Source organism: Panthera uncia, chromosome E1 (assembly GCF_023721935.1).
Source record: "Panthera uncia isolate 11264 chromosome E1, Puncia_PCG_1.0, whole genome shotgun sequence".
In the NCBI taxonomy this organism is placed as follows: Eukaryota; Metazoa; Chordata; class Mammalia; order Carnivora; family Felidae; genus Panthera; species Panthera uncia.
This window is the reverse complement of record NC_064814.1, coordinates 8,851,317-8,879,256: the sequence shown is the minus strand read 5'-3', so window position 1 is coordinate 8,879,256 and position 27,940 is coordinate 8,851,317. Positions and strand designations below refer to the sequence as shown.

Here is a 27,940-nt window from a genome sequence, read left to right as displayed (position 1 = left end):
CACATTTTATCTGTTCATCATTTGATGGACATTAGGGTTGTTTCCACTTTTTGGCTATTGTGAATAATGCTACTACAAACATTTGCGTATAAGTTTTTGTGTAGACATGTTTTTATTTCTCTTGGATATATACCTAGAAGTGGGAGCTGGGTCTTATGGTTATTCTATTTAATAATTATTTGAGGAACTGCTGGGCTGTTTTCCAAAGTGGCCGCACCGGTTTACATTCCTACCAGTAATGTACCAGGATTCTAATTTCTCTACATCCTCCCTTACACTTAGTATTTTCTCTCTTTTTGATTTTAGGCATCCTAGTGGGTGTGAAGTGGTGTTTCATTGTGGTTTGCTTTGCATTTCCCTGACGTTGAAGGATGTTGAGCATCTATTCATGTGCTTATTAAGGCTACCTCTTTGGCTGACTTCTGATGTTGGGAATGTGATGTGGTTGATCTACCTTAGCTCTTTTCCCTCAAGTGTCAATTGAGCATTCTGAAGTATCAAATAAGCAATCTTTTGTTACTACTGGTAGAGAGTAAATCAAAGCTGTAATTTAATCCACGCATCTGTTTTCACCTGTATTTCTGTAAAATGCAACAACAAAGAATTTTATTGGAAGTATGACCTGTATTTTACATTTGATTTTTTTAAATTTTTTATTTATTTTTGAGAGAGCAAGAACCAGCAGGGGAGGAACAGAGAGGGAGACAGAGAATCCCAAGCAGGCTCTGCACTGTCTGCATGGAGCACAATGTGGGGCTGGAACCCACAAACCATGAGATGATGACCTGAGCCGAAATCAAGAGCTGGATGTTTAACCGACTGAGCCACCCAGGCACCCCAGTATGACCTGTATTTTGGTTGGAATTGTTACCTATCTTTGGTTAGGGGACAGAACTTTCATTGATACATTTTAACACCGAAATCTTGGCAATTTGCTGTATCTTTCGAACGTTCGTGAGTAAAACTACAACATAGAAAGCAGTATCTTGTCTGGGCCAGGGATGCCTGGGTGGCTCAGTTGGTTGTACATCCAACTCTTGATTTCGGCTCGGGTCATGATCTCATGGTTCATGGGTTCGGGCCCTGCATCAGGCTCTGTGCTGACAGCTCAGAGCCTGCTTGGGATTCTGTCTCCCTCTCTCTCTGCCACTCCCCCGCTCATTCAGTCTCTCTCAATAAATAAAAGCAAACTTAAATATCTTAGTCACACAAAGATGTGAATGAAGCATGTCTGGGAATCTGGTAGAAGACCTTTTCACATTTATATTAGCCCTATTTCCTTTATGTTATGAAAGTTTTGTGTATTAATACAGATGTATAATTGTTTTTCATGAGCCTTTTTAACTCAGGATGTGGCCTAAAATAGGTTAGTTTGAAATGATACTTTTGTTACTACAAACTTAATTTATTAATTTAATTTATTAAATTAAGAATATTTAGTTTTAGGGACACCTGGCTGGCTCAGTCGATAGAGCATGTGACTCTTGATTTCAAGGTTGTGAGTTCAAACCCCACATTGAGTGTGAAGCCTACTTAAAGAAAAAAAAAGAATATTTAGTTTTAGTAGAGATTTTGCTCTTAAAAAAGTTAATTGTTGCAGTCTAGATTTGTCTTAGTTCAGTCAGATACGTGAAGTAATGTTTTTTATTTCCATTCCAGAAATACATGCTACAGGATTTAATTATCAGAATGAAGATGAAAAAGTCACCTTGTCTTTTCCTAGCACTCTCCAAACAGGTAAGAGTCATGGCTTTTGTAAGATCCCATGATGAATAGTGACATCTTACTTCTTCCAAAGAAATTTGTTGTGTGCCTTTTTTTTCCCCTCACTGTTTTTTTTTTTTTCTCAATATATGAAGTTTGTTGTCAAATTGGTTTCCATACAACACCCAGTGCTCATCCCAAAAGGTGCCCTCCTCAATCCCCTCACCATTTTAAGCAGATTAAATATTAAGACAAAGCTTTTGAAAGAGGTTCATTACAGCTTTTGGGCCACCAGGAAAAAAGATGACCAAAACTAATGATCATCCTATCCTAGAACATAATGCATTGTTTTTCACCTTTTTAGTTTCACCCTTTAAAAAAATACAGTTACCCAGCTCTGTTTTTCCATACTTGAATCCACATGTCTGAGGTGAATTTCCCACAGATGATTTTGATGTATATTATGCAAGTGAGCGTACGAAAGGAAATATTTGTTGATATGAGACTATTATTAGGTATAAAAGCACAAAGAAAGGGGTGCCTGGATTGCTCAGTGGTTAAGCGTCCAACTTCGGCTCAGGTCATGATCTCATGGTTTGTGAGTTCAAGCCCTGTGTCGGGCTCTGTGCTGACAGCTCAGAGCCTGGAGCCTGCTTCAGATTCTGCGTTTCCCTCTCTCTCTCTGTCCCTTCCCCGCTAGCACTCTGTCTCTTTGTGTCTCTCTCAAAAATAAATAAACACTAAAAAAAAAAACACACACAAAGAAAAAAGAAGACCGAGCTTAATGTAGTATAAGAAATTACATACAAGTCAATTGGTAAAGCACTATATGACTTTGATTTATGATCAATTTGAAAAGCAGCAGGTGAAGTACACTTGTGATGAGCACTGAGAGTTGTATGGAAGTATTGAATCACTGTATTAAAAATCTGAAACTAATATAACACTGTGCATTAACTAACTGGAATTAAAAGTTAAAAAAAAAAAAAGCAACAGGTAATTTGTATAAAAGAAAATGCAAATGACTAAAACATGTGAAAAGACATCTGACTTCCTAGTAATGAGAAATATGAAAACAGCATTTACTGATACACCAGTTTTTGTCTGTTATGTAAGCTAAAGTTAAAAAAAAGATTCTTAATGATTTGACTACTTTGATATTACTGGTGGGAGTGCAAATCCATGCAGTGTATTTGGAAGGCAGTCTGGCAATATGTATCAAAAGCCTGGGGGGCCTCAGGGGCTCAGTTGGTTAAACTTCTGACTCTTTAATCTTGGCTCAGGTCATGATTTCACAAACTGTGAGATCAAGCCCCCTGTCAGGCACTGTGCTGACAGCATGGAGCCTACTTGGGATTCTCTCTCTCTCCTTCTCTCTCTGCTCTTTTCCTGGTCGTGCTCTCTCTTGCACTCTCAGAAAAAAATAAACTTAAAAAAACATGTCTAAACATGTTCATGTCTTTTGACTCAGCAGTTCTGAATATAAAGAAAAATCCTAAATGCAAGAAATGCTTTATGCTTAGAAATGTCTGTTGAGACATTACTTAAGGTAGTAAAAAATAAGAATGAGTATATTTACCCAACAGTAAGGGAATAATTAAGCTAATTATGACATATCAGTATGGTGGAATATATATAGCAATTAAAAGTGAGGCTATGAATCCTTAATGCTGTGATGTGCTTGTTATAGTGTAAAATCGAAAAGCAGAATACAAAATTACATATACAGGGTGATGAATCATATCCCTAAAATTGTACAAATAAAATGATATGTCTGGTTGTTGACATACTGATTATTTTTATTCTTATTTATACCTTTTTTTAGTTTCCGTAATTTTTAAAAATGTTTATTTATTTTGAGAGACAGACTGTGAGCAGGTTAGGGGCGGAGAGAGAGAGAATTCCAAGTGGGCTCTGCACTGTTAGCACAGAGCCCGACGTGGGGCTTGAACTCATGAACTATGAGATCATGACCTGAGCTGAAGTCAGGAGTCGGATGCTAAATTGACTGAGCCACCCAGGTGCCCCAGTTTCCATAGTTTTTATACTGATAATATATTGCCTAGTATTTTTAGAAAAAAATAAAAAAACCTTTTTTTACATTTATTTATTTTTGAGAGAGATAGAGCACAAGTGGGGGAGGGGCAAAGAGAGAGGGAGACACAGCCTCCGAAGCAGGCTCCAGGCTCTGAGCTGTCAGCACAGAGACCGACGTGGGGCTCGAACCCACAAACCATGAGATCATGACCTGAGCCGAAGTCAGACACTTAACCAACTGAGCCATCCAGGCACCCCTAGAAAAATTTTAAATCGGAGAAGTTTTATTTTTTATTTCAGTCCTCTTTTCATTTTGCCTTTTTCTAACTAGGATTTCTTGTATGAAATGATCATAAAAATAAATGTTTTGCCATGAACATGTATTAAAAGATACTGGATAATATAACATAAAAATTGAGATTTCTCTTCCTCTGATCCCTTCCACTTCCATCATCTGGTGAATCCTTCAAGAGATATTTCATCTAGGGGCGCCTGGGTGGCTCAGTCAGTTAAGTGTCTGACTTCGGCTCAGGTCATGATCTCACAGTTTGTGGGTTCGAGCCCTGCGTTGGGCTCTGTGCTGACTGCTCAGAGCCTGGAGCCTGTTTCAGATTCTGTGTCTCCCTCTCTCTCTGCCCCTCCCCTGTTCACGCTCTGTCTCTGTCTCAAGAATAAATAAACATTTTTTAAAAATTAAAAAAAAAAAATAAAGAAATATTTCATCTGTGTAGAAGTATATACATACATTTTCATCTACAAATGGGATGATAAATCTCAGTGGCTTACAGCAGAGAATTCTTGCTTACACACAGCCCTGAGGACTGCTGCAGCCTTCTTTCCACCTTTGCCTAAGAGCTCCACTCAACTCACAACTCTTCTCTTTCTAGGACCTGTAGTAAGCAGCTTCTGCAGCTCAGGGATGGGGACAGAAACAAACCATAAAGATACATTTAACGCTTCTGCACGAATGGTGGTATACTTGATGTCCATTCTCATTTCACTGGTTGAAGCAAATAGCATGGCCAAGCCCAAAGTCACTGGGGCAACAATTACCAGATATTTGATTAAACTTCTATGAAAGAGTCAAAAACCAGACAATAATAGAAATATAGAAACTTGCTAGAAGAGAAAAATAAAGTCACAAAAAACCCCACAAAACAAATGAATATCCTTAGAGATATTGTTAATAGCACATTCATCAAATAAGAACAGGACAGAATGTTATCAAACAGAATTAGAGCAAGAAAACTTTGGAAATTATAATACAGTAGAAATAAAAAAAACTTAGGGAGCCTGGATGGCTCATTCGGTTAAGCGTCTGACTCTTGATTTCGGCTCCGGTCATGATCTCATGGTTCATGAGTTCAAGTCCTGTGTGGGGCTGGGCACTGACAGTGCAGAGCCTGCTTGGGATTCTCTCTCTCCCCCTCTCTCTCTGCCCCCTCTCGCGCACATATTTGTGCCCTCTCTCTCAAAATAAATAAATAAAAACGTAAAAAAAAAAGAAAAGAAAAAACTCAATAGAAGTTTTGGAAAATGAAATAGAGGAATCTTACAAACGGGAAGAAGATTTGAGGACCATTCTATCAGAACCAACATCCATCTAGTAGAAGAGGGGACAGAGAAAATGAGAAGAGAAAATTATTAAAGACACAAACAAGAAAATTCCTTTGAACTGAGGGGATTGGAATCTTCATTTTGAAAAGGTACACCACCGAGAGGGACTAACTTAATAAATGTAAAAAATGCCGTATCATTGCAAATCTTAGAACTTCCAGGGATAAAAGTGAGGCTCTCAAAGAGTTTCTCCCCAAAGTCAGAGGGCTGGGAGGAAGGAGGGAATGCTAGCAGGTTACCTTCCAAGTTCAGGAATCAAAATAACAGTAGACTGGGGAGTGGGTAAAATGGGTGAAAAGGAGTGGGAGATACAGGCTTCCCTTTATAGAATAAATTGGGGGGGATTAGAAGTACAGCATAAAAAACATAGTCAGTGGGATTGTAATAGCTTGTATGGTAACAGGTGGTAGCTACACTTGGATGAGCACTGCAAAGCTTATAGACTTGCCAAATCACTATGTTTTATACCTGAAACTAATGTAACATTGTGTGTCAACTATACTTGAATGAATGAAAAATTTTTTTTTAAAAAGGGATAGTAGTAGACCATCAGGAACAATGGAAACTAGACCCTAATGAAGCCATTCCTTCAAAATTATGAATGAATATGATCCTCAACCTAGAATTAATTCTGTGCTTAGCCAAATTGTGAATTTAAAGACGGTAAAATAAAGATATTTTCAGATTTGCATGGTCATAAAAAAAAATTAACTCTTTGTAAAAGATAAAGGAGTGGGAGATGTAATTTAACTAAAACTTTACTTTCTATAGTAAAAAGAAAATAATATGTAAAATTGAAAAATGAAGAAATAGCTGTATAAGCAAGGTATTTAGAAATCACAGAGTTGGGGTGCCTGGCTGGCTCAGTCGGTTAAGCTTCTGACTCTTGATTTTTGCTCAGGTCATAATCTCCCGTTTATGAGATAGAGTCCCGCATAGGGCTCTGCACTGACAGCTCTGAGCCTGCTTGGGATTGTCTCTCTCCCTGTCTCTGTCTCTGTCTCTCTCTCTCTCTGTCTCTCTCTCTTTCTCTCTCTCTCTCTCTCTCAAATAAACATTAAAAAATAATAATAAAGGGGCATCTGAATGGCTCAGTCGGTTGAGTGTCTGACTTCTGCTCAGGTTCATGATCTTGAGGCCTGCACTGGGCTTGCCGCGGTCAGCCTGTCAGCACAGAGCGTGCTTCAGATTCTCTGAAAAATCCCCTCCCACCCTTCCCTCATGCAAGCTCGCTTGCTCGCTCTCTCTCTCTCTCTCTCTCAAATAATAAATAAAACATAAAAGTTTAAAAAATAATAAAAATAAAATTCATACGATATATAGTGGAAATGTGTTTGCCATTCTAGTCCTTTCTAACTCAGCTCTACTCAAAAGCAAACAGTTTCCTATGTATCCTTTCAAAACTATTCCATAGTTTTGTAAACATGTCTGTATATACTGTTTAAGAACACAGACGTTAGGGACACCTGGGTGGCTCAGTTGGTTGAATGTCCGACTTTTGGTTTCGGCTTGGGTCATGATTTCATGATTTGTGGGTTTGAGCCCTGCATCCGGCTCTGTGCTGACAGGGTGAAGTCCTCTTGGGATTCTCCCTCTTTGCCCCTCCCTTGTTGGCTTTCTCTAAATAAATAAATAAACAAACAAACAAACCTAAAAAAAAACCCATAAAGGTTAGCATGCCACGCATCATATTCTGTACCCTTCTTTTCCCCTTAATTGTGTGTGTATTTGGAGAAATACCGGGTGATACTGACATTTCGAAGAGTGAAAAACAGGTTCACAGGAAATGGTGGCATGAAGGCAGAGACCTTTACTCTCTTTTCATACAAATTAATCTGTCTTTAATTTTTTAGCATTTAGTAGGCTCATTAAATTTTTATTGAAGTATTTCAAGGTCTACATGAGGTTTTATAGCAGTTCTATCCTAAGCAGGATAGCAAATAGAGTTTTTGGTAGAAGTTGCGATTTTTCTGTTGTTTACTTTATAAATGAATTTATTGTATGTTTTAAAAGGTTTACCATTCCAAGCAGATAAGTATTGCATACACTGGATATTGAAATAAGGTGTCTAATGTGAGGAACAATGTAAATTTTGTACACAAACAGGTATAAAATTAGACAGTCTGGCAATCAGTTCTTCAGTATGCTGTAAATTTGATAAGTTGACGTTTATTAAGAAGTCTTTTCTCTCCTGTTTTTGCCCTAAAATTCTATATTAGTGTAAGCATTTTGTAATTAGTATTGTATGTGACACTACTTAAATTTATTAATGATTTTTTAAAACTTTAACTTGTGTTTTGTTTGAATTTCAGGTAATAACCTTTTCCAATACTTTGTATTTTGTTTAGTATGCCACTTTTTTGGAAGTGGTCACTATCAGTATCTTGTTATGGTTTGATGGCCTTGGAGATTTAAAACCGAGTAAAAGTGTAAGCAGCCTTTCTTATTTAGTTATGAGTTTTAAATCCATTTGTATTCCAAATAGGAAAAGGCAAAAGTAGATTTTCCATGGAGTATGAATTACATAAAAGATATTTTAACAGTTGACTTAGTGAAAACAGACTGGCAGTTTCCATTTACGGGAATTGCAACATAACATTGCATCATACAACTTCCCTTTAAAGGTAGTGGGTTTTTATAATCTATTAGATATTCCTTATAAACTTTATTAATGTGACTATATCTGCTTTTTTAAAGATTAGTGAATTCCTAAAGAAAACAAATTTTATACTATAATTAAATTCTTTAGTATATAATACTATATATACATATCATTTGGTATCACTCATTTAGAATTCTTTCACATTCTTTTATTGTATTCTTATTTACTGTCCCAGTAATCTGTCATTCTCTTTAAGAAAGTATTCATTGTCCCCTTCAGACAGAATGTCTGATTTTTAAAAAATCAGAGTCACAAACATTTATTTAAATAAACTTCAGTTTTTTTCCCAGCATGATTATTTTAAGAATGTGGCACTTTTGGGTGCCTGGCTGGCTCATCAGGAGAGCGTGTGACTCTTGATCTTGGGGTCATGAGTTCGGGCCCTGCGTTGGGTGCAGAGCTTACTTAAAAAAATAAAAAAAAAATAGAACATGGCACTTTGTTGAGTGATGACTTTGCCACAAAGGTCTGAAATTTTCACTTGAAATTCCTTTCAGAATGAGTTTGAGGTACGTAAGGAAATCAGTTTAATTACTTAATTGACATACTTAATAGACCACAGAGTTTTGTCCAGAAACAGTTCGCAGTTTGTCATTCACTTATTCTGTAGACTTGGACTCTTCGTGACTTTTGGACCTTTTTAAAAAAGTTGAATTTTGCAAGGTGAAGATTTGACTTTGAGAACATCCGAAAGGATATGTCAGAAAGATAGAGTCAAGAACATTTTAAACAATGTCAGTGGCATTGCTCTGTGACATTCCAAAATGACAGTTTAAAACATTAGGGTATAAAATGTTTTAGAATGATTGCCTAATTACTTTATAATCATACTACGTCTTTGATTTGTTAGATTCCCATGCTCTAGCTCTTGTTATAAATAGGCACTTTTAAAAGGATCAAGTAAAAGTCAACATTTTTCTGGTTGGTTTTTTGGGGGGGTTTAATTTGTAAAATGTAGAATGGGATTATTGTTTTGTCATGCATCTGAATTTCATAGATGACTATAGATAATAATTTTTCTGTTGTGAAAGAAAGTATATATACTCACAAAAACTCCCATTTTGTCTAATTTGGTTTGCCCTTATACAATAATAGAATATATATTCAAGTTGCATTTTTATTTGCATTTAGTAATTATTTGATTAAATGTATTTCTTTTATCATTTCAAATGATTGAGGTGACTATAAGAGTTTTTATGCCCCTTTGCTAGCCAAATCATTGATCTTCCATATATAGTTCCTTACAAAAGTAGGGAATCAGTGTTCCATTTGGATTGAACAGATAAGGTCTTATCTTACTGATAGAGTAATTGGCATGAATTCATCTAAATGGACCAATTTATATGGCATAATTGGCAAAGGACATGAATTTTGGATTAAGCAGGCCTAAATTTTTATCTCATTCTTGCTGCTTACTAATCGTGTGACCTCAAGCAAGTTATTGAAGTCAGTTTCCTCATCTGAAAAAAATGGAGACTATACCAACTTTCAAGTTTCTAAATATTTTTAAAGCACCATGCACAGTAACATGTCATACATTTATTAACAAATGTTCGTTTCCTCTTCTGTTTTTATCTTTATGTATTGGTGATTTGAGATGAAGTTAATACAGTTAAAGAACTTAAAAAAAATTTTTTTAACATTTATTATTGAGAGACAGAGAGAGACAGAACATGATCATGGGAGGGGCAGAGAGAGGAGGAGACACAGAATCCAAAGCAAGTTCCAGGCTCTGAGCTGTCAGCACAGACCGACGCAGGGCTCGAACTCAGAAACTGTGAGATCATGACCTGAGCCGAAGTTGGACAGTCAACTGACTGAGCCACCCAGGTGCCCCAATACAGTTAAAGAACTTTATAAGCAGTCACCCTAAACATAATGTTAAGATTTACTTTAGGATTAGTCTGCCATTTCCTTTAGTAAATACTGTATTCTCTCCTTTGCTGGGAGAAGTGTTTGAGAAAGGAAAGAATGAGTTGAACATTGTAACAGGTCAACTAAGTTAGTGTCTTAAGGACATATTTTTAATAACTTGAACTAATATCTATATTAAAGTGGTTTTCGTTCACTTTCAATCACAGGTACAGGAACCTTAAAGATAGATTTTGTTGGAGAGCTGAATGACAAAATGAAAGGCTTCTACAGAAGTAAATATACTACCCCTTCTGGAGAGGTGCGTTATGCTGCTGTCACACAGTTTGAGGTATGGTATTCTTCTCTAAAATATTACGATCTTGATGTATAAACATTCTGACAAAGTTCTGTTCTATTATTTGCATGATTATTCTGTTCCCTTCATATTGGTTTATGTCTAATGTCTGTCCCTCAAATGAATTTTTGAGAGCTTTCATCACTTTGTCTTTTAGATATTTGAGAAACTGGTTTGTTTTTTTTTTAGAAACTTTTAAATCTTATCCATGTTAATTCATTTAATTTCTTCTAGTATAAATTCATTTACCTACTGCTGCTGCTCCTAATCTAAAAGTTTTCTGTGCTACCATTTCTTTCCTTATACCCTGTTTACTTTTCAAATAAGTAAGTAGAATGAATTCATCATTTATTTAACTTCTTTTAGAGTGCAGCCAGCCATCTAACATTTTCCTTGGGGAAACTTTTTTCCAAAAGTATGTGCTTCCTCTACTTCTGCATATTTTGTTCCTTCTTTTCAAGATACAGCATCTTGTCATCGGTTCTTTTTTTTTTTTTTTTTTTTTTACTTCATTCTGTTTTGTTAAAGTTTCTTTCAAAACTGAACCACTAAACGTTATTTTGCTTAACAAGTTTGCTCCTTTTTTTTTTTTTTTTTTTTTGAGAGAGAGAGAGCTAGAGAGCACAAGCGAGGGAGAGGGGCAGAGGGAGAGAGAGAGAGAGAGAAAGAATCTTAAGCAGGCTACATGCTCAGTGTGGAACCCAACGTGGGGCTCATTCTCACAACCGTGAGATCATGACCTGAGCTGAAATCAAGAGTCACATGCTCAACTGACTGAGCCACCCAGGTGCCTTTCTTAAAAAACAAATTAATTTGTTCTTTGTTTATTTTTAAAGGAAAAAATGAGGTCTCTTTAAGTAGGTCAAGTGGTGGCAGTTTTATGTGTAGTATATGGAAATGCCATTAAACGAACGACCTGTTTAGAACTGATGAGGGCATCTGTCTTTATTCCTGTTGCTGTCATTTCGGATGAAGAACAAAGCACATCGAAGATTCGGGGCGGGGGGTTAATAAATCCAGAGAGGCAACCTGTGTTCCCAGCTCTGAATCCTTACTGTGTACTTGTTGACTCTCCTATGCTCTGTGTTTTGTAACATTACTGCTGAAGCCATTTACACTGAATTTTTGAAATGTTGAAATGTTTTGTTAAAAATATTCTAAAATAGTCTAATACTATAGACTGTTAAGATCTGTAGCAGACCTAATTCCTGGATTATTGTTTATTGTTTGTTTCTGTTTGTTTGGGGTTGCTGATGGGGCAGTGATAGTAAGCCTTATGTTCTCCCTGTAGTCACTGCCTAGCTTGTTGCCTGACACTGAGTAGAAAGTAAACATTTAAACAAGTGAAGGAATGGATGATAGAAATAAGACAATGGCAGTTACTTCATGAAATAGTTGGTTAGGTTAATTCAGTAATATTTAGATTTCATATTCTTTTCTTAAGGCTACGGATGCTCGGAGGGCTTTCCCTTGCTGGGATGAGCCTGCCATCAAAGCAACTTTTGATATCTCGTTGGTTGTTCCTAAAGACAGAGTAGCTTTATCAAATATGGTATGTATGTGTTTGTAAGTATATTTAAATTTTGAATAAGTGTTTAGAATATTTAGTTTGCTGGTTAGACGGAATAGCATGAAACCACGTAGCACACAATGCTTGATACAGAATGGGAACATAAATGTTAGTTTTCTTATTTCCAGTAAGCCCTCTTTTTTTAAACTGCCTTACTTGGAATTTCCCTCCTCATGGAAGAAATTCCTTATAAACTTTAATTTGGAAAACTAAGTAAGTGATGAGTTTAATAAATATTACCTGAAAAAAAAATCTGGCTTTCTTGTTAATAATGCCAAAAGATATAGCCATATAATGAAGTGTGTATTGAGGTTTTTGGTTGATTGTACTCTTGGAATATGCTCTTTTCACTGATGTCATTGATCTCTTTCATAAATAGAGTAGGCATTTACCACATGAAGTATATTGATTAAGACAGAGAGTACCCTATAGCCTATAATATGAATCTGGGGAACCTGGAAAAGCCTACTGTACCTGAAAATAACTGGCTTTTGCCTCCTTTATCGGTAGAGAGAATTCCATAGATAGAATGCCATTCTCTTCTCGAATATTCCTAAAAGGAGAATAATACATTAAACAGATATTCTCTTACCGTTTAGTATGAATGAAATTATCAGGTCTGTTCTTGAGTAAGTTTTCCTTGGAAGAAAGAATAGAGAGATCTTGAGGAAATGGAAAGCCTGAATAGGAAAAAGAGGGGTAACAAAAAAGAGAAACGAGGAACTCTGTAGATAAAAGTGGAGATTCTTCCACAAATTTGCTTAGAACCAGCCTTGGTATAGAGAATGCGCTAAATTTAGAAATCTGTACCCTTTGAAATGTAGATTTCACAATTACACTTCATTAATAGTTATTTGCCTTCTATCCCTCTTTCACTTGAAAAGCATTGAGGTCTTACATCCCAGTGCCTGGCATATAATAGGTATCCAGGAAAAGTTGCTGCTTTTCTCTCACAGATCCTTGGTAGTTTCAACACTTTAGCCCCCAACCTCTTAATGTATCCTTTAAAAAAAAATTTTTTTTAATGTTTATTTGCCTTTGAGAGAGAGAGTGTGCGTGCTCCTGTGCAAGCAGGTGAGGGTCAGAGAGAGAGGGAGACACAGAATCTGAAGCAGGCTGCAGGCTCCAGGCTCTGAGCTGTCAGCCAGAGTCCAGCGTGGGGCTCAAACTCATGGACTGCGAGATCATGACCTGAGCCGAAGTCTGACACGCAACCGACTGAGCCCCCCAGGTGCTCCTATCCTTCTTAATGGGAGAGATTTTGACAGCATGAAAGCAGTGGTTGAATTGGGATAGATAAGTAAGCAGTACTGGAAAGGGGGAAGGAGAGGCAACACAGTTTATGGCTAGTATTTCCTCTAAGGTATTTAATGTAAACCTGTTTAAATTTTCTACTTCTTTCTTTGTTTCTTTTTCTCTTTCTTGCTTTCTTTCTTTTTTTTTTTTTTTTAAAGAATGTAATTGATCGGAAACCGTACCCTGATGATGAAAATGTAGTGGAAGTGAAGTTTGCCCGCACACCTGTCATGTCTACATATCTGGTGGCATTTGTTGTGGGTGAATATGACTTTGTAGAAACAAGGTCAAAAGATGGTGTGTGTGTCCGTGTTTACACCCCTGTTGGCAAAGCAGAGCAAGGAAAATTTGCGTTAGAGGTAAATGTACTTGAAGAGGATTGTTCCAACAGTCCATAACTCCAGGTTGGGGAATTTACATTTCTGATCAATTATTAGTACAATTATTTATAATTTAGTCTGAAATTTGTTGTGCTACGTTGATTTTATTTTTAAGAGAATTTTGGAACTACCAACCTTGGTGTTATATTAACATTTTACAAGATAATGATGAAGAGAATATTAGAGCGGAATTTATTTATCCAGACAGTGGGTGGGAAAATAAGTAATATATTTTTCATACCAAGTTTTAAATGGCCAACCTTAACAAAGCTTGGGGCTAAGGTAGTCTTCGGAGGTAGGGCTCCCCAAGGTTGGTTTCTAGTAACTTGAGGTGCTTTGGCTTGCAACAGGATTCCTGTGTGGATTTCTATATGAACTACAATGAAATATTTATCAGGTGGTTCTTTTGTTTATACTTTTGTAGGTTGCTGCTAAAACCCTGCCTTTTTATAAGGACTACTTCAATGTTCCTTATCCTCTACCTAAAATTGATCTCATTGCTATTGCAGACTTTGCAGCTGGTAAAGTAAATTTCATTTTATTGCTGAATTGTAATAACTTTTTTGAATTTTGTGATTTTTGAGGAAGAGTTATATACATATATCAATAAATGTTTGTATTTATTTTATGAAGGTGCCATGGAGAACTGGGGCCTTGTTACTTATAGGTATGTTAATGACACATTCCCCTGCCTTGTCTTTTCAATCACTGATTTCGTAAGAGGTTCACACCTACTTGCGGTTGAGTAGCTTCTGCCTTATGATCTGCGGTAAATTCTCCTACCTCCCCCACTTCTGTGCACATTTCAGGAATGCACATGAACACCCTCTGGTGCTACTATCTGAGATTGTAAGATTTTAAAGTGAGCATCTGGCATTAGTAACATTTTTAGATCTATTTTTGGCTGAGTTTCTCATTTCGGTGCCTTCTCTTCCTCCCAGAAGTTTCATAGTTATTTTTCCAGCTTGAAGAACCTTCTCTGCTTTAATATTTTCTGGCCAGGTTTTTACATGTCTGTCACCACAATACAAACATGTGGGTTGTATAATTTTTAAAGCAGGGTCTGTAAACAAGTTTTTGCCCTGCCTGCTTCAATGAGTTAAGTTTTGGACAGCCTGCTCAGTGTTCTTTTCCGGACTGTGGAATGCATCTTCTCCCAATTTGCCAGTCCCCTTCTTTTAATGGAAGGACTGTCTTGTCTCTGTCTAGCACAATAGTCTAATCCCTCAGACTAAATTCTTTAAGAATTTCAGGCAGCTGTCCTATTTACAAACTGATGATTTAACTTGTGTCACACCTTTGATCTTCTGTTGTATGAATTCTGTTGGAATAGCTTTTAATCTTCCCAGAACTTTTTCTCCTTTGTATACTCGGAGGAAATGTTTTCTTGATATCTCTAAAGCCTAACTTGACCATCTTATTTAGTATTATTTGAATCTCCCTCCCCCACTTGTGCATGCCTGCTTTTATTGCAATACTTTTATTGTTTAAAAAAAATTTTTTTTAAACACAGGGAGACTGCATTGCTTATCGATCCAAAAAACTCCTGTTCTTCATCACGCCAGTGGGTTGCTCTGGTTGTGGGACATGAACTCGCCCATCAATGGTTTGGAAATCTTGTTACTATGGTATTTAATATTTTTAAGTGCTCAAATATATTTGTCTTCATCCTGCTGTACATTATTTTGGCTACATAGTATTTCAGGTTTGACTGGAACACTGTGCTAAAAAATAAATGAATCATAGAAAATCTTTATTTTAGAAGGTCCACTTTGAAAAGTGTTTATCAGAATCTCAGTATTAACCAGGAGCACGTGGACAGTCTTTATTCAACACAAAACACTTCCTAAACTGTTGTAGGGTTTGCCTACAAATGGGAAGCCATACTAATTTGGGTGACAGGGGTTCCTTTTAGATACAGAGATTCTGTGCAGTGAGATGCCAGCCTGACACTAGTTTCTTGAGAATATTTATTATGTAGTCCAGTAGCTGAAAAATAACCTGATAAATAACAACATGATCTTTGATTAGGCTGAAATGCTTTTGGGGGTCAGTTGTCTCATTGACTAAAATATTACATTGAAATTTAATAGAAACGGAAGCAAAGAAAGTAGGGAATAACTATAAAGTATATTAAAATTTCCAACTGTTCCATTGAGATTATTGTTTATTATAATGTTTACAGTGAATGATCTCTGTCCTCAAGTCTTGACCTTTCCCCTCTTACTCTAAGTAAGTGCTATCTATGGCAGCCAACTATGTTAGAGCTTGGGAGCACAGGGTTTAATGAGTGAACTGGAAGTACCTCTGCAAAGAAAGAACTGGAGATTCTGGAGCCAGCCAGATTCCCTGATAGCATTTTAGGTTGCCAAAGAGCAGAACCTGACTTGGATGTTAGTTGAGTCCATATGTCACAGGAATAAGCAAGAAAGTACGGCATTTAACAACTATTACATGTCTGAGAGAGTTTTTAAAGAAAGCCAGCCCTTGAGATTAAACCATTTCCTTTTGCTTTGGATGTTTAAAATTTTACGTAGGAGTAAAAAAAAATTTTTTGACATATAATTTCATGTGGAATTAAGTATGCTAGTAAACTACCAGCAGTACATTTTAGTGGGGGGATATGTGCACATTCTCATATTGCTTTTAAACAACTTTTTACTGGATTTGAGTAACTGTTCTAGTTGTTAGATGTCAGTTGTTTCATTAAGTGAAATGTAAGGGCTTCATGATAGGTTGGTGAATAGCTAGCTCTGTACCAGCTTATCTTCGTGGGAGCTACTAGTTAAATAAGTGCACAGAGCACTTAGACAAATAGCCTTTCATCACCTAGTATTGAAAACATCTGATCTTTCCAGAATTTTAATGCCTTTTTTGTTTTTCACCATTGCATTCGTCCTTTAGCATCTCTATCGTGGATTCTTATATTGATTTCTTTTTTTAAGAGATTTAATCAGCTTTAATGAAACTTGATTAAGATCTCTTTCTAAAAAGTTGTTTTTTTTTTTAAGTTGGTTTTATCTGTGACTCACTTATATTCCTTGTCCACTCTACTATTAATTCTTATTAACAGGTGAGAATTTTGTATTCCGTAAATACTTAAAACAACATTCGTTACTGAACTACTTACTGCCATGATATTTCTGTTCATTTTACCTAATATTTATATAAGCAGTACTGCTTTTCTGTTTATCTAGAAAATTTGTCAGTTGACAGTAACTTTCTCAGTCATTATAAAAATCCTTTCTAGTTTTCTGTGTTTGGTCCTGGTAGCTTTCTGGTTTATCAAACTAACTTTTACCTGACAATTTAGGCTCTTGCCTACATTTATCTGTTCTCTTCCCCTTTTCCATATAAGCACCCCCCCCCCCGCCCCACCTTTCTCCTTACATCTTTTCTACCTTTGGTAATAAAAAGTGACTTAGCTATGTTTTGAAATGTCCCTCAGGCATAATGCCAATATCACCAGTAGGCCTTTCTTAGCATCTCTTTTAAACACTTTTTTTGTTGTTCAGACATGTGACTTACTAAATGTTTTTCACTGAATTTTGGTTTATTAAGTTGTAAGTTGTAGAGTATAGTGGAAGAGACATGTGACTTTTTCAAGTTAGTGGAATGAAAAGCATTTTGTTTTCCTTACACATTTCTTTCTTTTGTTTTTAGGAATGGTGGACTCATCTTTGGCTAAATGAAGGCTTTGCATCATGGATTGAATATCTGTGTGTAGACCACTGCTTCCCAGAGTATGATATCTGGACTCAGTTTGTTTCTGCTGATTACACCCGTGCCCAGGAACTTGACGCTCTAGATAACAGCCATCCTATTGAAGTGAGCCATACTTTTCAACCATCGGCCTTTCTCTCATATTTAATGAAATAAGTAATTTGTTTTGGAGATACTTAGGACTCTGAAAAGAAAATTACATGAGCAGTTCACTTGTTTTTATAGCTTATATTTTCAGTCTTGAAAATCTCACAAGGTTAAGTTCTAATTATGTTTCTTTTTAAGGTAAGCAGTATAAAAGTTTGATCTTTGTAGAAGTAAGTGCTATGTACCCATAAACATTCACTAAGTACATTTTTATTGCATAGAATGGGAGAACCATGCCTATTGGGCAGTATGCATAAGGGAACATTTTGATTCCATTGTTTGTTTCAAAGAAAATTCTGAATGTATTTTTTTTGTTGTCATTATCTGTTTTTATGTATATTTTATTTCTCTTGACTTATTTCAGCTTAGTTTATATGAATTAATTTTGCTTCCAAAGAACTAGACTTACAGTCTACTTTGATGTATTTAACGAGGATCCTATATAATTGTAAGCCATTACGATTAGCTGCAAGAAATAAAATGTTTTTCATCTCTCCTTTCTTCCTTCTCCAGTCTTCCAGTAAATAGATCCATAGTGATTTACCTCCCAGCAAAGTGGAGCCAGGACCCTCAGAGACGATGGGGATCATGTCATATATTCCACTTTATTTAGTATTAGTTACTACATGCTTTTTAAGGATCATCATTATGCATTTATCAGTGAGCTAAAGGCAGAAAAGTATCTTATGAGTTAGGAGGGTTTTCCTAGAAAGCTTTTTATGTAATTCAGTATTACAGGCTGTCTGCTTCCTGTTATAACCCTGAATCACACTGTCTGCCAGGTCAGTGTGGGACATCCTTCTGAAGTCGATGAGATATTTGACGCTATATCATATAGCAAAGGTGCATCTGTCATCCGAATGCTCCATGACTACATTGGGGATAAGGTAAAAAAGCAGTTTAAAAAAATCTTCCATTCTTTTATGGTGAAATCATAGAGTTTTGCATGGAAAAAAAGTGTCTGCTTTCATTTAAATTAAGTTCCTAAGTAATTTTTCTAGATTCTAGAAGAATATACTCTGATCTGGCTTATACCTCCATTTCTTTTTATATATATTGACTCTCGTGGTCTCTTAGATGAATGACGTGTAAATGTGTTTGGGGGATGTGTGGGAGGCTGGTATAAAACTTAAAAGCAAAAGTAGAAGGCAGAGCGTATGCATTCTTAAATAGAAGGTAGTAGACGTTCGAGGGATATGTGTTTTTCAGTAAATCTGACACTCAGGTAATTTGAGTACTAATATGCAGATACACTATAAATTCCAAGGTCTTAATCTCCCGGATTTTAAAAATTGTGTTTTCTCAGGACTTTAAGAAAGGAATGAACATGTATTTAACCAAGTTCCAACAAAAGAATGCTGCCACAGGTAATCTTTAATAGCTTGAGATACGAGTGGAGAGAAGATGTTGGCTCTCAATCCAGAGTGGGACATTTAATTTTTCCTAAATGCTTAACATAGGAAATCAAGTTGACTTACCTGGTGCCATGTGTTAAGTCACGGATGAGCATGAATCAGGACCTTCCTTCCGGTGCCCTCTGGTAGTCTGCTCTCCATGGCTCGGTGTCCTGCCACTTCCAAGAGTCTGAAGAGTTCTGTTTGGCCATTAAAATTGCTACAAATTAACCATTTTTAGGAGTAAACTTATGGAATAACAGAGTTTCAATGAAGTAAGGTTTAAGATTTTTAGTGTATAGTGGTCTGTGACTTATTGTGAATGGGAGTCCAAAGAAAGAATAAAGGTGTAAGTGTTGATTGAAAATGACAAAGAACCAGGGTTGGAGTTTTGAGTTCTTAGTGAACAAAAAGTTTAGAAAACAAGATTTATGTAATGTCATTAGTATCTAATAGAATGACAAAAGTTCAGAGAGGCCCGGCCATGGGCTGTTCCTGAGGTTTATGACCTGTGAATTAAAAATACATACATCTATCTGCCTCTCTGTTGAGGACACGATGTAATCCTGACACTCTCCCCTTCTCCCCCCCCCCCCCCCCCCGCCCCATTCCCCTGGCCATAAATGTCCATCTCAGTTTATGAAATAGAGAGGCATTCTGTTCCTTAAAACAGAGCCAAAGAAGAATGTGCTCTTGCAAATTTTCTGAGTCTTTAGCATGCATATATACATAATACATGAGGAAAGAGCTTTCTGGTTCTTAAACTGTAATGTACATGCAGGAACCCAGAGCTGAAAATGTTTCTAATTCAGTAGATCTGGGGTGAGACCGGAGGATCTGCATTTCTAACAAGCTCCCAGGTGAAGCCAGTGCCACTAGTCTTTAGGCCACACTTTGAAAAGCAACACCTACCATGTACCTTTTTTGGGTTTATGTTACTTCTAAAGACAGTTGGCAGTTCAAAGACACTGCAGTTACCATCCATGGTTTTTATCCTGTCTGTCCTCACTACCCTTTGCTTAATTCACGCCTTCACAATCTCTACTGAATTCCACAGCTGCCTACCAACTCACTACTTCTTGCCTGCCCCACTCTCTGCAGTTCTCCCTGTCACTCTGAGGCTAGCCAGGGTTATCTTTCTAAAGCAAATACTTGATTGCATCACCTACTGATTATTGCATCACCTACTGATTAAAAACATTTGAGATACTTCAGTCCCTTCACAGTGTAGTCTGTTCTTTTTAAGCCATACATAGTCTTTTTTTTTTTTTTTTAATTTTTATTTATTTTTGAGAGAGATACACACAGAATGTGAGCAGGGGAGGGGCAGAGAGAGAGGGAGACACAGAATCTGAAACAGGCTCCAGGCTCTGAGCTGTCAGCACAGAGCCTGATGTGGGGATTGGACCCACGAACCATGAGATCATAACCTGAGCCAAAGTCAGACGCTTAACTGACTGAGCCAACCAGGTGCCCCAAGCCACACGTAGTCTTAGCTGGTCAGCCCTTGCCTACTGTTTCAGCCTCATTGCTGGATATGCCTTCTAGCTTCAGCGCATTGAACATTTGCTATTAGTAATGTTTTGTGTCTTTCTTACACTTTTTCTTTGTATATAAACCATTTATTTGTCCACCTGGAATGCCCTTTTCCCTTTGCCTAATGAACAACTCCTCTTCAAGATGCAGACTAGAAGCCAACTCTTGTGAAGCCTTTATTTTCCTTGAATTTTTTTTTAAAGTTTACGTATGTATTTTGAGAGAGAGAGAGTGCGAGCAGGAGAGAGGGACAGAGAGGGAGGGGGAGAGAGAGAGAGAGAAACTCAAACAGGTGCCTCACTGTCAGCTCACAAACCTGTGAAATCATGCCCTGAGCCCAAATCAAGAGTCGGATGCTTAACCAACTGAGCCACCCAGGTACCCCTTCCTTGGATTTTTCCTTAAAGGGCTTTTCCTCTGTTCATGCCCCCATTATAGCGTGTATCTCATTGAATTGCTGTTTTGCTTACCATGCCACCAGTGCCATTTGACCATATGAGTTTTACTTCAGCCTTAGAGCACTGAGTGTTTTTTAAACCTCTGTTAATTGAATGGATATCATGGTTTTAAGTTTGTAGGTGATGCTTAGTGGTGATCTTGAATATGTTTGTTTGTTTCTGTTATCTTCTTGTTTGAACTTCCCTGTTTGTCTTTTCTTTACTATAATTTGTGATGGATTTTTTTTTTTTTTTTTTTTTTTTAAGTAAACTCTAGGCTTAACATGGGGCTTGAACTCAAAAAACTGAGATCAAGAGTTGCACCCTCTATTGACTGAGCCAGCCAGGCACTCCTATAATTTGTGATTTTTTTCTATTAAACTGGAACAATTAGGGGCATCTTAAACTATAAGACTGGTTTTTGTAATAGAGTTTATTTAATGGAGAGGCAAGTGGACATTAACTTGACCCCCCGTTTATCTCCCGAACCTGAAAGAACCAAAGAATTGGTTAGCAAGATAGCGTCAGGAGCTATATAAAATTTCTGGTTTGTTTCAGAAAATAAAAATGTAAACATTTTAGATTTTCATTGTTCGTGTTTACGTTCTAGAGGACCTCTGGGAAAGTTTAGAAAATGCTAGTGGTAAACCTATCGCAGCGGTGATGAATACCTGGACCAAACAAATGGGATTTCCCCTCATTTATGTGGAAGCAGAACAGGTAACCTTATAAAAAGTCCTCCAATTTGTCTGCTACTGTACTACATGGAATTCAGGCGGTGTTACCTCATTTGCTTTTCTGTACTTACATTTAAACTAGCCCTTGCATTGTTTTCTTGGTGATCTATTATCTGTATACTAAATGGTTTGCCTCCCTCTCCGCCATCATTAAAATCATACATACTTATAGTAGAAAACAAAATGTTGTCTACTCTTACTGTCCCCAAGGAAAACACTGTAAACTTGTTGATATAACTCATTTTTTTAAGTTTATTTAAGTAATCTCTACACCCAACATAGGGCTTGAACTCATGATTTTGAGGTCACTAGTTGCATGCTCTTCCAGCTGAGCCAACCAGGTGCCCCTTGATAGAATTCTAAAATGACCAAGTCAGGTTTATCCTAGGACTGCAAAGTTGATATAACATTAAAAAAAACTATCAGTATTTTGATTCATAAACACTACACTAACAGAATATAGGTAGGAGAACCACATAATCACTCCAATAAGATGCAGGAAAAGCATTTGTGAAAATTCAACACCCATTTATAATGTCATTCTTAAACATCAGCACTTTTTAAAATATTTTATTCATTTATTTTTAAATGCTTATTTATTTATTTTGAAAGAGAGCATGAGCGGGGGAGGGACAGAGGGAGAGAGAATCCCAAGCAAGCTCCATGCTCAGCACAGAGCCCAACCCAGGGCTCAATCTCACAACCATGAGATCATAACCAGAGCTGATACCAAGAGTCGGACGCTCAAGCAACTGAGCCACCCCGGCACCACTTAAGATTTATTTTTTAAGTAATCTCTACACCCGGTGTGGCGCGCGAATCCACAACCCCAAGACCAAGAGTCACATGCTGCACCATCTGAACCAGCCTGGTGCCCCTAAAATTAGTTTTAATGTTGGTTGGGTGGCAATGGGATTCTGATCAGAATTGCACTATTATTAGTTGAACTGTTACCTGAATTCAGAGAGTTGTACCTCAGAATGAGTTGTCTTCCCAGCAGGACTGAGCTACCCAGGCGCCCCCAGTCATTGCTTCTTTACTCAAATTTTTTAGCTTTTCAATTCTGTCTTGTGTAGTCAGTTTATCCATAAAGGTCATTGGCCTAATTTGACATTGAATTTGGGTGATACTAATCTGTTATATATTATGTTATTTAAAATGTTCTAGGACGTATTAACAAATGATAAGTAAAGCAAACCATTGCATATTTGCTAAGTTTTTTTTTTTTTTTTAATATGCACTTCGGTTTTTTTAAATTGTTTTTGCAGTTTTCCCCCACCGCTTTTTTTGTGCTTCATTGCAAAGCTCATCCTTTGAAACAAAATGTGTGCCTCTTTCATGTTTACCAGTCACTCTAAACCTTTGAATTCTGAACGTTGAGTCCATGTGCTAATGTAAGGTTGCCACTTTTTAGAAGCTTAAGAGTCTAAAGACATAACCTCCCTCTATAAAGATTAAAACAACTGGCTGCAGTATTATTTATTGTTATGTATCCTTGTGAAAATGGTAACATTTTAAAGTTCTTGTCTGTATACATAACCCTTCTGAGGGGCCGTATTACATAGAACATGGCCTTTTATTTAGAGGCTTGTTATTTTGGGGCCTAAATGAGAAACAGCGCCTTTTCTCCCATTCTATACTATGGTCCTCTTCCTCACTGTTGCACTTTGTGTTCTCATGAGACATTTGGCTGTACTGGTTTCACCTTCTACTTTGTCACAGAAGTGTTGGCCCCTCCAAAAAGAAGGGGAAAAAAAAGTGTTGATACTACTATTAATAGCCTTTGTTTATGCTTTCTTAGGTAGAAGATGACAGATTATTGAGGTTGTCCCAAAGAAAGTTCTGTGCCAGTGGACCATATGCTGGTAAGCAAATGGCTGTAAGCGGGAGCTGATGAGTGAATGTGGACACCATTCCAGTAGTGTTCCAATTAACAGGAAGTAATTACATATTTTTTAGTATTTTTGATAGGATTAAATAAAAACAAGGAAATGGTAATAAAATACAAATGAAATCTAGGAAATCAAAAGAGGAGATTCATGAGGTATTTGTGGTGTTTTGATATTCTTCAGTTTTTTGAAATTCCATGTCTCTATCCTTACAAGAATCTTGCTGCACATTTGTGTGGGTGGCTAATTCTTTGTCTTCTTTTTAATTCTTGGGCATACTAAGTAAGTAAACAAGTAAATAAAGCACAAAGATTATTTAGAGTTATCATGTACCATTTACTGTGCTAAAGCAGTATCACTGACCCTTATTTTATAGTTTCAGCAACCCTACTGGGTAGGTAGTATTATTTCCTTTCTACAAATGAAGGAGCTGAGGCATAGCTGGGTTAGTTAAATTGCCCAAGGTCACCTATCTGATGAGTTAAAGAGTAGGAATTCAGACAAAATAGTTGGATTCCATGAGTTTATACCCTTAACTACCACTCGACTCTGGCTTTTCAAATTATTTCTACAGGTCATTAGATTCTTTTGCTCAGGAAATTAAAAGTACCTTTCTCACCTCCTTTAAAACAATTCTTAGTGGGGGGAGGTGTATATCAGAATCACCTATCCTTTTCATGTTCCAAAATAGGGCACACTCTACTAGGGTTAAGAGGTATATACCCTTTCATCCTTAACCTTCCTTAGCATTTGGAATTACTTTTTAAGTAAAGCTGTCTGACAAGTCAGATGACAAGGTTATTATCTAAAATAAATCCCTAAGGGTCACAGTTTCTGTTTTCTGCCTCATACCCACAATCTGCATCTTAGGACTGAAAGGTTTTGCAGTTTTTTTCAAATACTCTGTGACTGACCAGTATAGGCAGTATTAAAACCTGAAATGTCCCATTGTTAGGAAATTTTAATTTGTGGTTTAACCTGATAGCACAAAACTAGATAACTTAGTAAAATAGTTAAATGTAACTATAGTTAAATGTACTGGGCAATGGGCAAAGGACTCTCTTCTGTTTGGCATCTTAATTCAAAGTCTGTTTTTCTGTCGGATCCCTAAAAGACAGGTATGTTATCTGCCTTGCAAAAGCTTTGAGTTTTAGCTATGACTTTTTAGTGATGGAATCCGTCAGTTCTAGGATGTATCCTGTCTAAGAAATTAAGTCAACCCTTCACTACGTATACTTGTTAAGGACTGCACCTTAGAATGTTTTTAAATGCTATATGAAGACTTTGACCTACTTGAAATTTCTTTTACAGTAAAATTATTACTGTCTCTGTTACTCTATAAAGGGAAATGATTAAATTAAAATCACTGTGTTTTAATTTAACACGAATTTTAATTAAGAAACACTAAATAAACTGTTCTCCTTTTCTCTTTTAGGCTATTGTGATTTTTGTTAATAAATTCTCTCTTCCTTTATACTAGTATTATTCAGGTTATGGAAGAGTTTATGTACCATTGAAAATGAGCTATTGGCTTAACAGACTCAAGCTCATATGTAAGATACCAGTCCTCTCTCTCCACCTTACCTTCTATTTCTTCCCATGACAAATTATTTTTCAAGTTTTCTATTTGTTCTTCTGTTGCTTAAGGAGAAGACTGTCCCCAGTGGATGGTTCCCATCACAATCTCTACTAGTGAAGACCCCAACCATGCCAAACTGAAAATTCTGATGGACAAGCCAGAGATGAATGTGGTTTTGAAAAATGTCAAACCAGACCAGTGGGTAAAGGTGAGTCCATAAATGGCCTAGCCATTTTTATCTTACCTAAATGAATTGATTTCTCTCACTTCCTTTATACATTTTATGGCTGGCTGTAAATTCTGCTTTAGTTTAGATGAGGACTTGCAAAGACAAAAAACATTACTAAACTGTCCTGTGTGAAATTTAGGGCCAATTTTCAAATAATATTATCTGATGTCTTCCCTTAGGTAAGGGAGTGGTACATAAGCAGATAAAAAGGGATATGATCAAAGGGGAAAAAATAGTAGATTATGTGTAAAGTCACATTAATCAAAAGGTCTGTGGTCTTGCAACTTCCAACTGCGCTGTCATTGTAACAAGATGTTAACCTCCACGATGTGCTGTCATTGTGTATGCACAGCTATCGTCAAGCGAGGCCACACATGTAATAATGAGTTTGTGTCACTGAAATGTGAAATTCCTGTAACTGGTGTTTTAAAATCATTTCATAAAAATAACAGTTGGTAAAGATTATTTCCCATTATTCTGTACTCTGTACCATTCGTAATAAAAGTATCTACTATAAACTTTTCTCCCAATTATAGGTTCCTAATAGGAATTATACATTATCTCAGACTTTTGTATATGTATATGTGTGTGTGTGTGTGTGTGTGTGTGTGTATACACATACACATATATGATTTTTTAAAAATATACTCAGTGGAGGGGTGCCTAGCTGGCTCCCGTCAGAAGAGTGTGAGACTCTTGATCTCAGGGTTGAGTTCACACCCCACATTGGGTATAGAGATTACATAAAAATAAAATCTTTAAGAGGTGCCTGGGTGGCTCAGTCGGTTAAGCGGCTGACTTCGGCTTAGGTCATGATCCTCACAGTTTGTGAGTTTGAGCCCCACATTGAGCTCTGTGCTGACAGCCTGGAGCCTGCTCTGGATTCTATGTCTCCTTCTCTCTCTGACCCTCACCCGCTCACACTCTGTCTCTCTCTCTCTCAAAAAATAAACATTTAAAAAATTATAAAAATAAATAAATAAATAAATAATTATAAATTATAAATAAATAAAAACTTTAAAAATACAGATAGATACACACATATACATACTCAGTAGAATACTGTGTTACCATTTGAAATTACATCTGGAAGATTATGTAGCTATATGAAATTTTTCTTATAAATGAGAAAAACCTATGTATGCTGTGATTGTAACTGGGTAAATAAAGGTATTATTCCTGCAGTAAAAGGTAGAGGGAATCAATAAAATAGCAATTGTATTATCGTGAGGTGATTTAAAAAAAATACTCACAGGGGTACCTGGGTGACTCAGTCAGTTAAGCATCCAACTCTTGGTTTCAGCTTAGGTCATGATCTCATGGTTCTGGGATCGGTCCTGCATCAGGCTCTGTGCTGAGTGTGGAGGCTGCTTGGGATGCTCTCTCCACCTCTCTCTCTCTGCCCCTCCTTCCCTGCTCATGCTCACTCTCTCTTTCTTTCAAAATAAATAAATAAAATTAAAAAAATACTTACATGTAAGTAGTAAAAGTAAAAACATAAATAGTGAAGTACTTGTATCTTCTACCTTATTTTACCTTTAAGGTATTTGGTATATAAATATTATCAAAAATATTTTTGCCTGTCGGTCATTAGCCTACAGAGAATAACAGTCCGTGATTATCTCACTCCACAAATTATATGAAATTACCTTTAAGGTCCATGCAATTCTTTAAAATCTAGGACCTGAGCATTGCTATTCTGGTGAGACTGTGGGCTGAGTAGATGAGTCTTTTTGTAAAGGTTTAGTCTTCCTCAGAGATTCCACTGTTCCCGTGTTCTTACATATAGTAAATATTTTCTGTGAACTTAAAACCATCCACCGAGAGTAGACAGAAACCGATCCGTGTGATTCCCTCCCTCCCAACCATATCCTTCCTACTGTCTCTCACTTTGTCCCCCACTATGTCAAGTTTCTGTTTTCTTTCATTCACCTGTTTTCATCTTTGACAACCGCTTTCTATCTTTATGTGTTGTTTCATTTTAATCCCTGCCTGCATATGTGATCTTTGTTGTTTTCACTCAGATATACTGAAAGCAAAACTCCTTTCACACCTGCAAAAGACTGCTTTAAAAAACAAATGGATGTGGCGCCTGGGTGGCTCAGTCAGTTAAGTCTCCGACTTCGGCTCAGGTCATGATCTCATGGTTCATGAGTTCAAGCCCTGCGTTGGGCTCTGTGCTGACAGCTCAGAGCCTGGAGTCTGCTTCAGATTCTGTATCTCCCTCTCTCTCTCTCTCTCTGTCTCCCTCTCTCTGCCCCTCCCCTGCTTGTGCTCTCGCTCTCAAATAAACACTAAAATTAAAAATTAACAAACAAAACAAATGGAACTGTTTAATTAATAATGTCCATTGGGTATCTTTTCAGTTAAACCTGGGAACAGTTGGGTTTTATCGGACCCAGTACAGCTCAGCCATGCTGGAAAGTTTATTACCCGGCATTCGTGACCTTTCTCTGCCCCCTGTGGATCGACTTGGATTACAAAATGACCTCTTCTCCTTGGTGAGCCTCTCTCAAGTAGTATAATGGATTTTGTTGATTAAAGGATTTTGTTTTTCCTGGAGTATCTGACTGAAACATAATTAGAAGAATATGGCTCTTCCTGAAGGTTGAACACCTTTTGGGACTAGAACAAATGACTAATTATTAATTAACATGACAAGATTGAACCTATATAATTTACCAGAAACAAATCCCATGTCACTACTCCTAAGCCAGCTTTTTGCAATGAAAACTATCCTTCGTAAGGCAAAAGTTCTTTTCGGTAGAAATAGGTATGAGCCTTGAAGAAATTT

The 27,940-nt window shown here is 36.9% G+C and overlaps 1 protein-coding gene across 3 annotated transcripts in view; it reads left to right on the top strand.

Annotated features, from left to right (window-relative positions):
* Positions 1 to 27,940, top strand: part of NPEPPS (aminopeptidase puromycin sensitive) — a 96,007-nt gene that overhangs the window by 55,555 nt on the left and 12,512 nt on the right. For all 3 annotated transcript variants that reach the window (XM_049637485.1, XM_049637483.1, XM_049637484.1), the window contains 14 exons: positions 1,660 to 1,737; positions 10,102 to 10,223; positions 11,674 to 11,781; positions 13,254 to 13,454; positions 13,900 to 13,996; positions 14,109 to 14,142; positions 14,989 to 15,103; positions 17,139 to 17,303; positions 18,128 to 18,232; positions 18,652 to 18,712; positions 21,323 to 21,432; positions 23,251 to 23,314; positions 24,986 to 25,125; positions 27,513 to 27,647. In XM_049637485.1, coding sequence (XP_049493442.1) covers positions 1,660 to 1,737; positions 10,102 to 10,223; positions 11,674 to 11,781; positions 13,254 to 13,454; positions 13,900 to 13,996; positions 14,109 to 14,142; positions 14,989 to 15,103; positions 17,139 to 17,303; positions 18,128 to 18,232; positions 18,652 to 18,712; positions 21,323 to 21,432; positions 23,251 to 23,314; positions 24,986 to 25,125; positions 27,513 to 27,647 — 1,535 coding nt within the window. The remainder of the gene's footprint in view (positions 1 to 1,659; positions 1,738 to 10,101; positions 10,224 to 11,673; positions 11,782 to 13,253; positions 13,455 to 13,899; positions 13,997 to 14,108; positions 14,143 to 14,988; positions 15,104 to 17,138; positions 17,304 to 18,127; positions 18,233 to 18,651; positions 18,713 to 21,322; positions 21,433 to 23,250; positions 23,315 to 24,985; positions 25,126 to 27,512; positions 27,648 to 27,940) is intronic.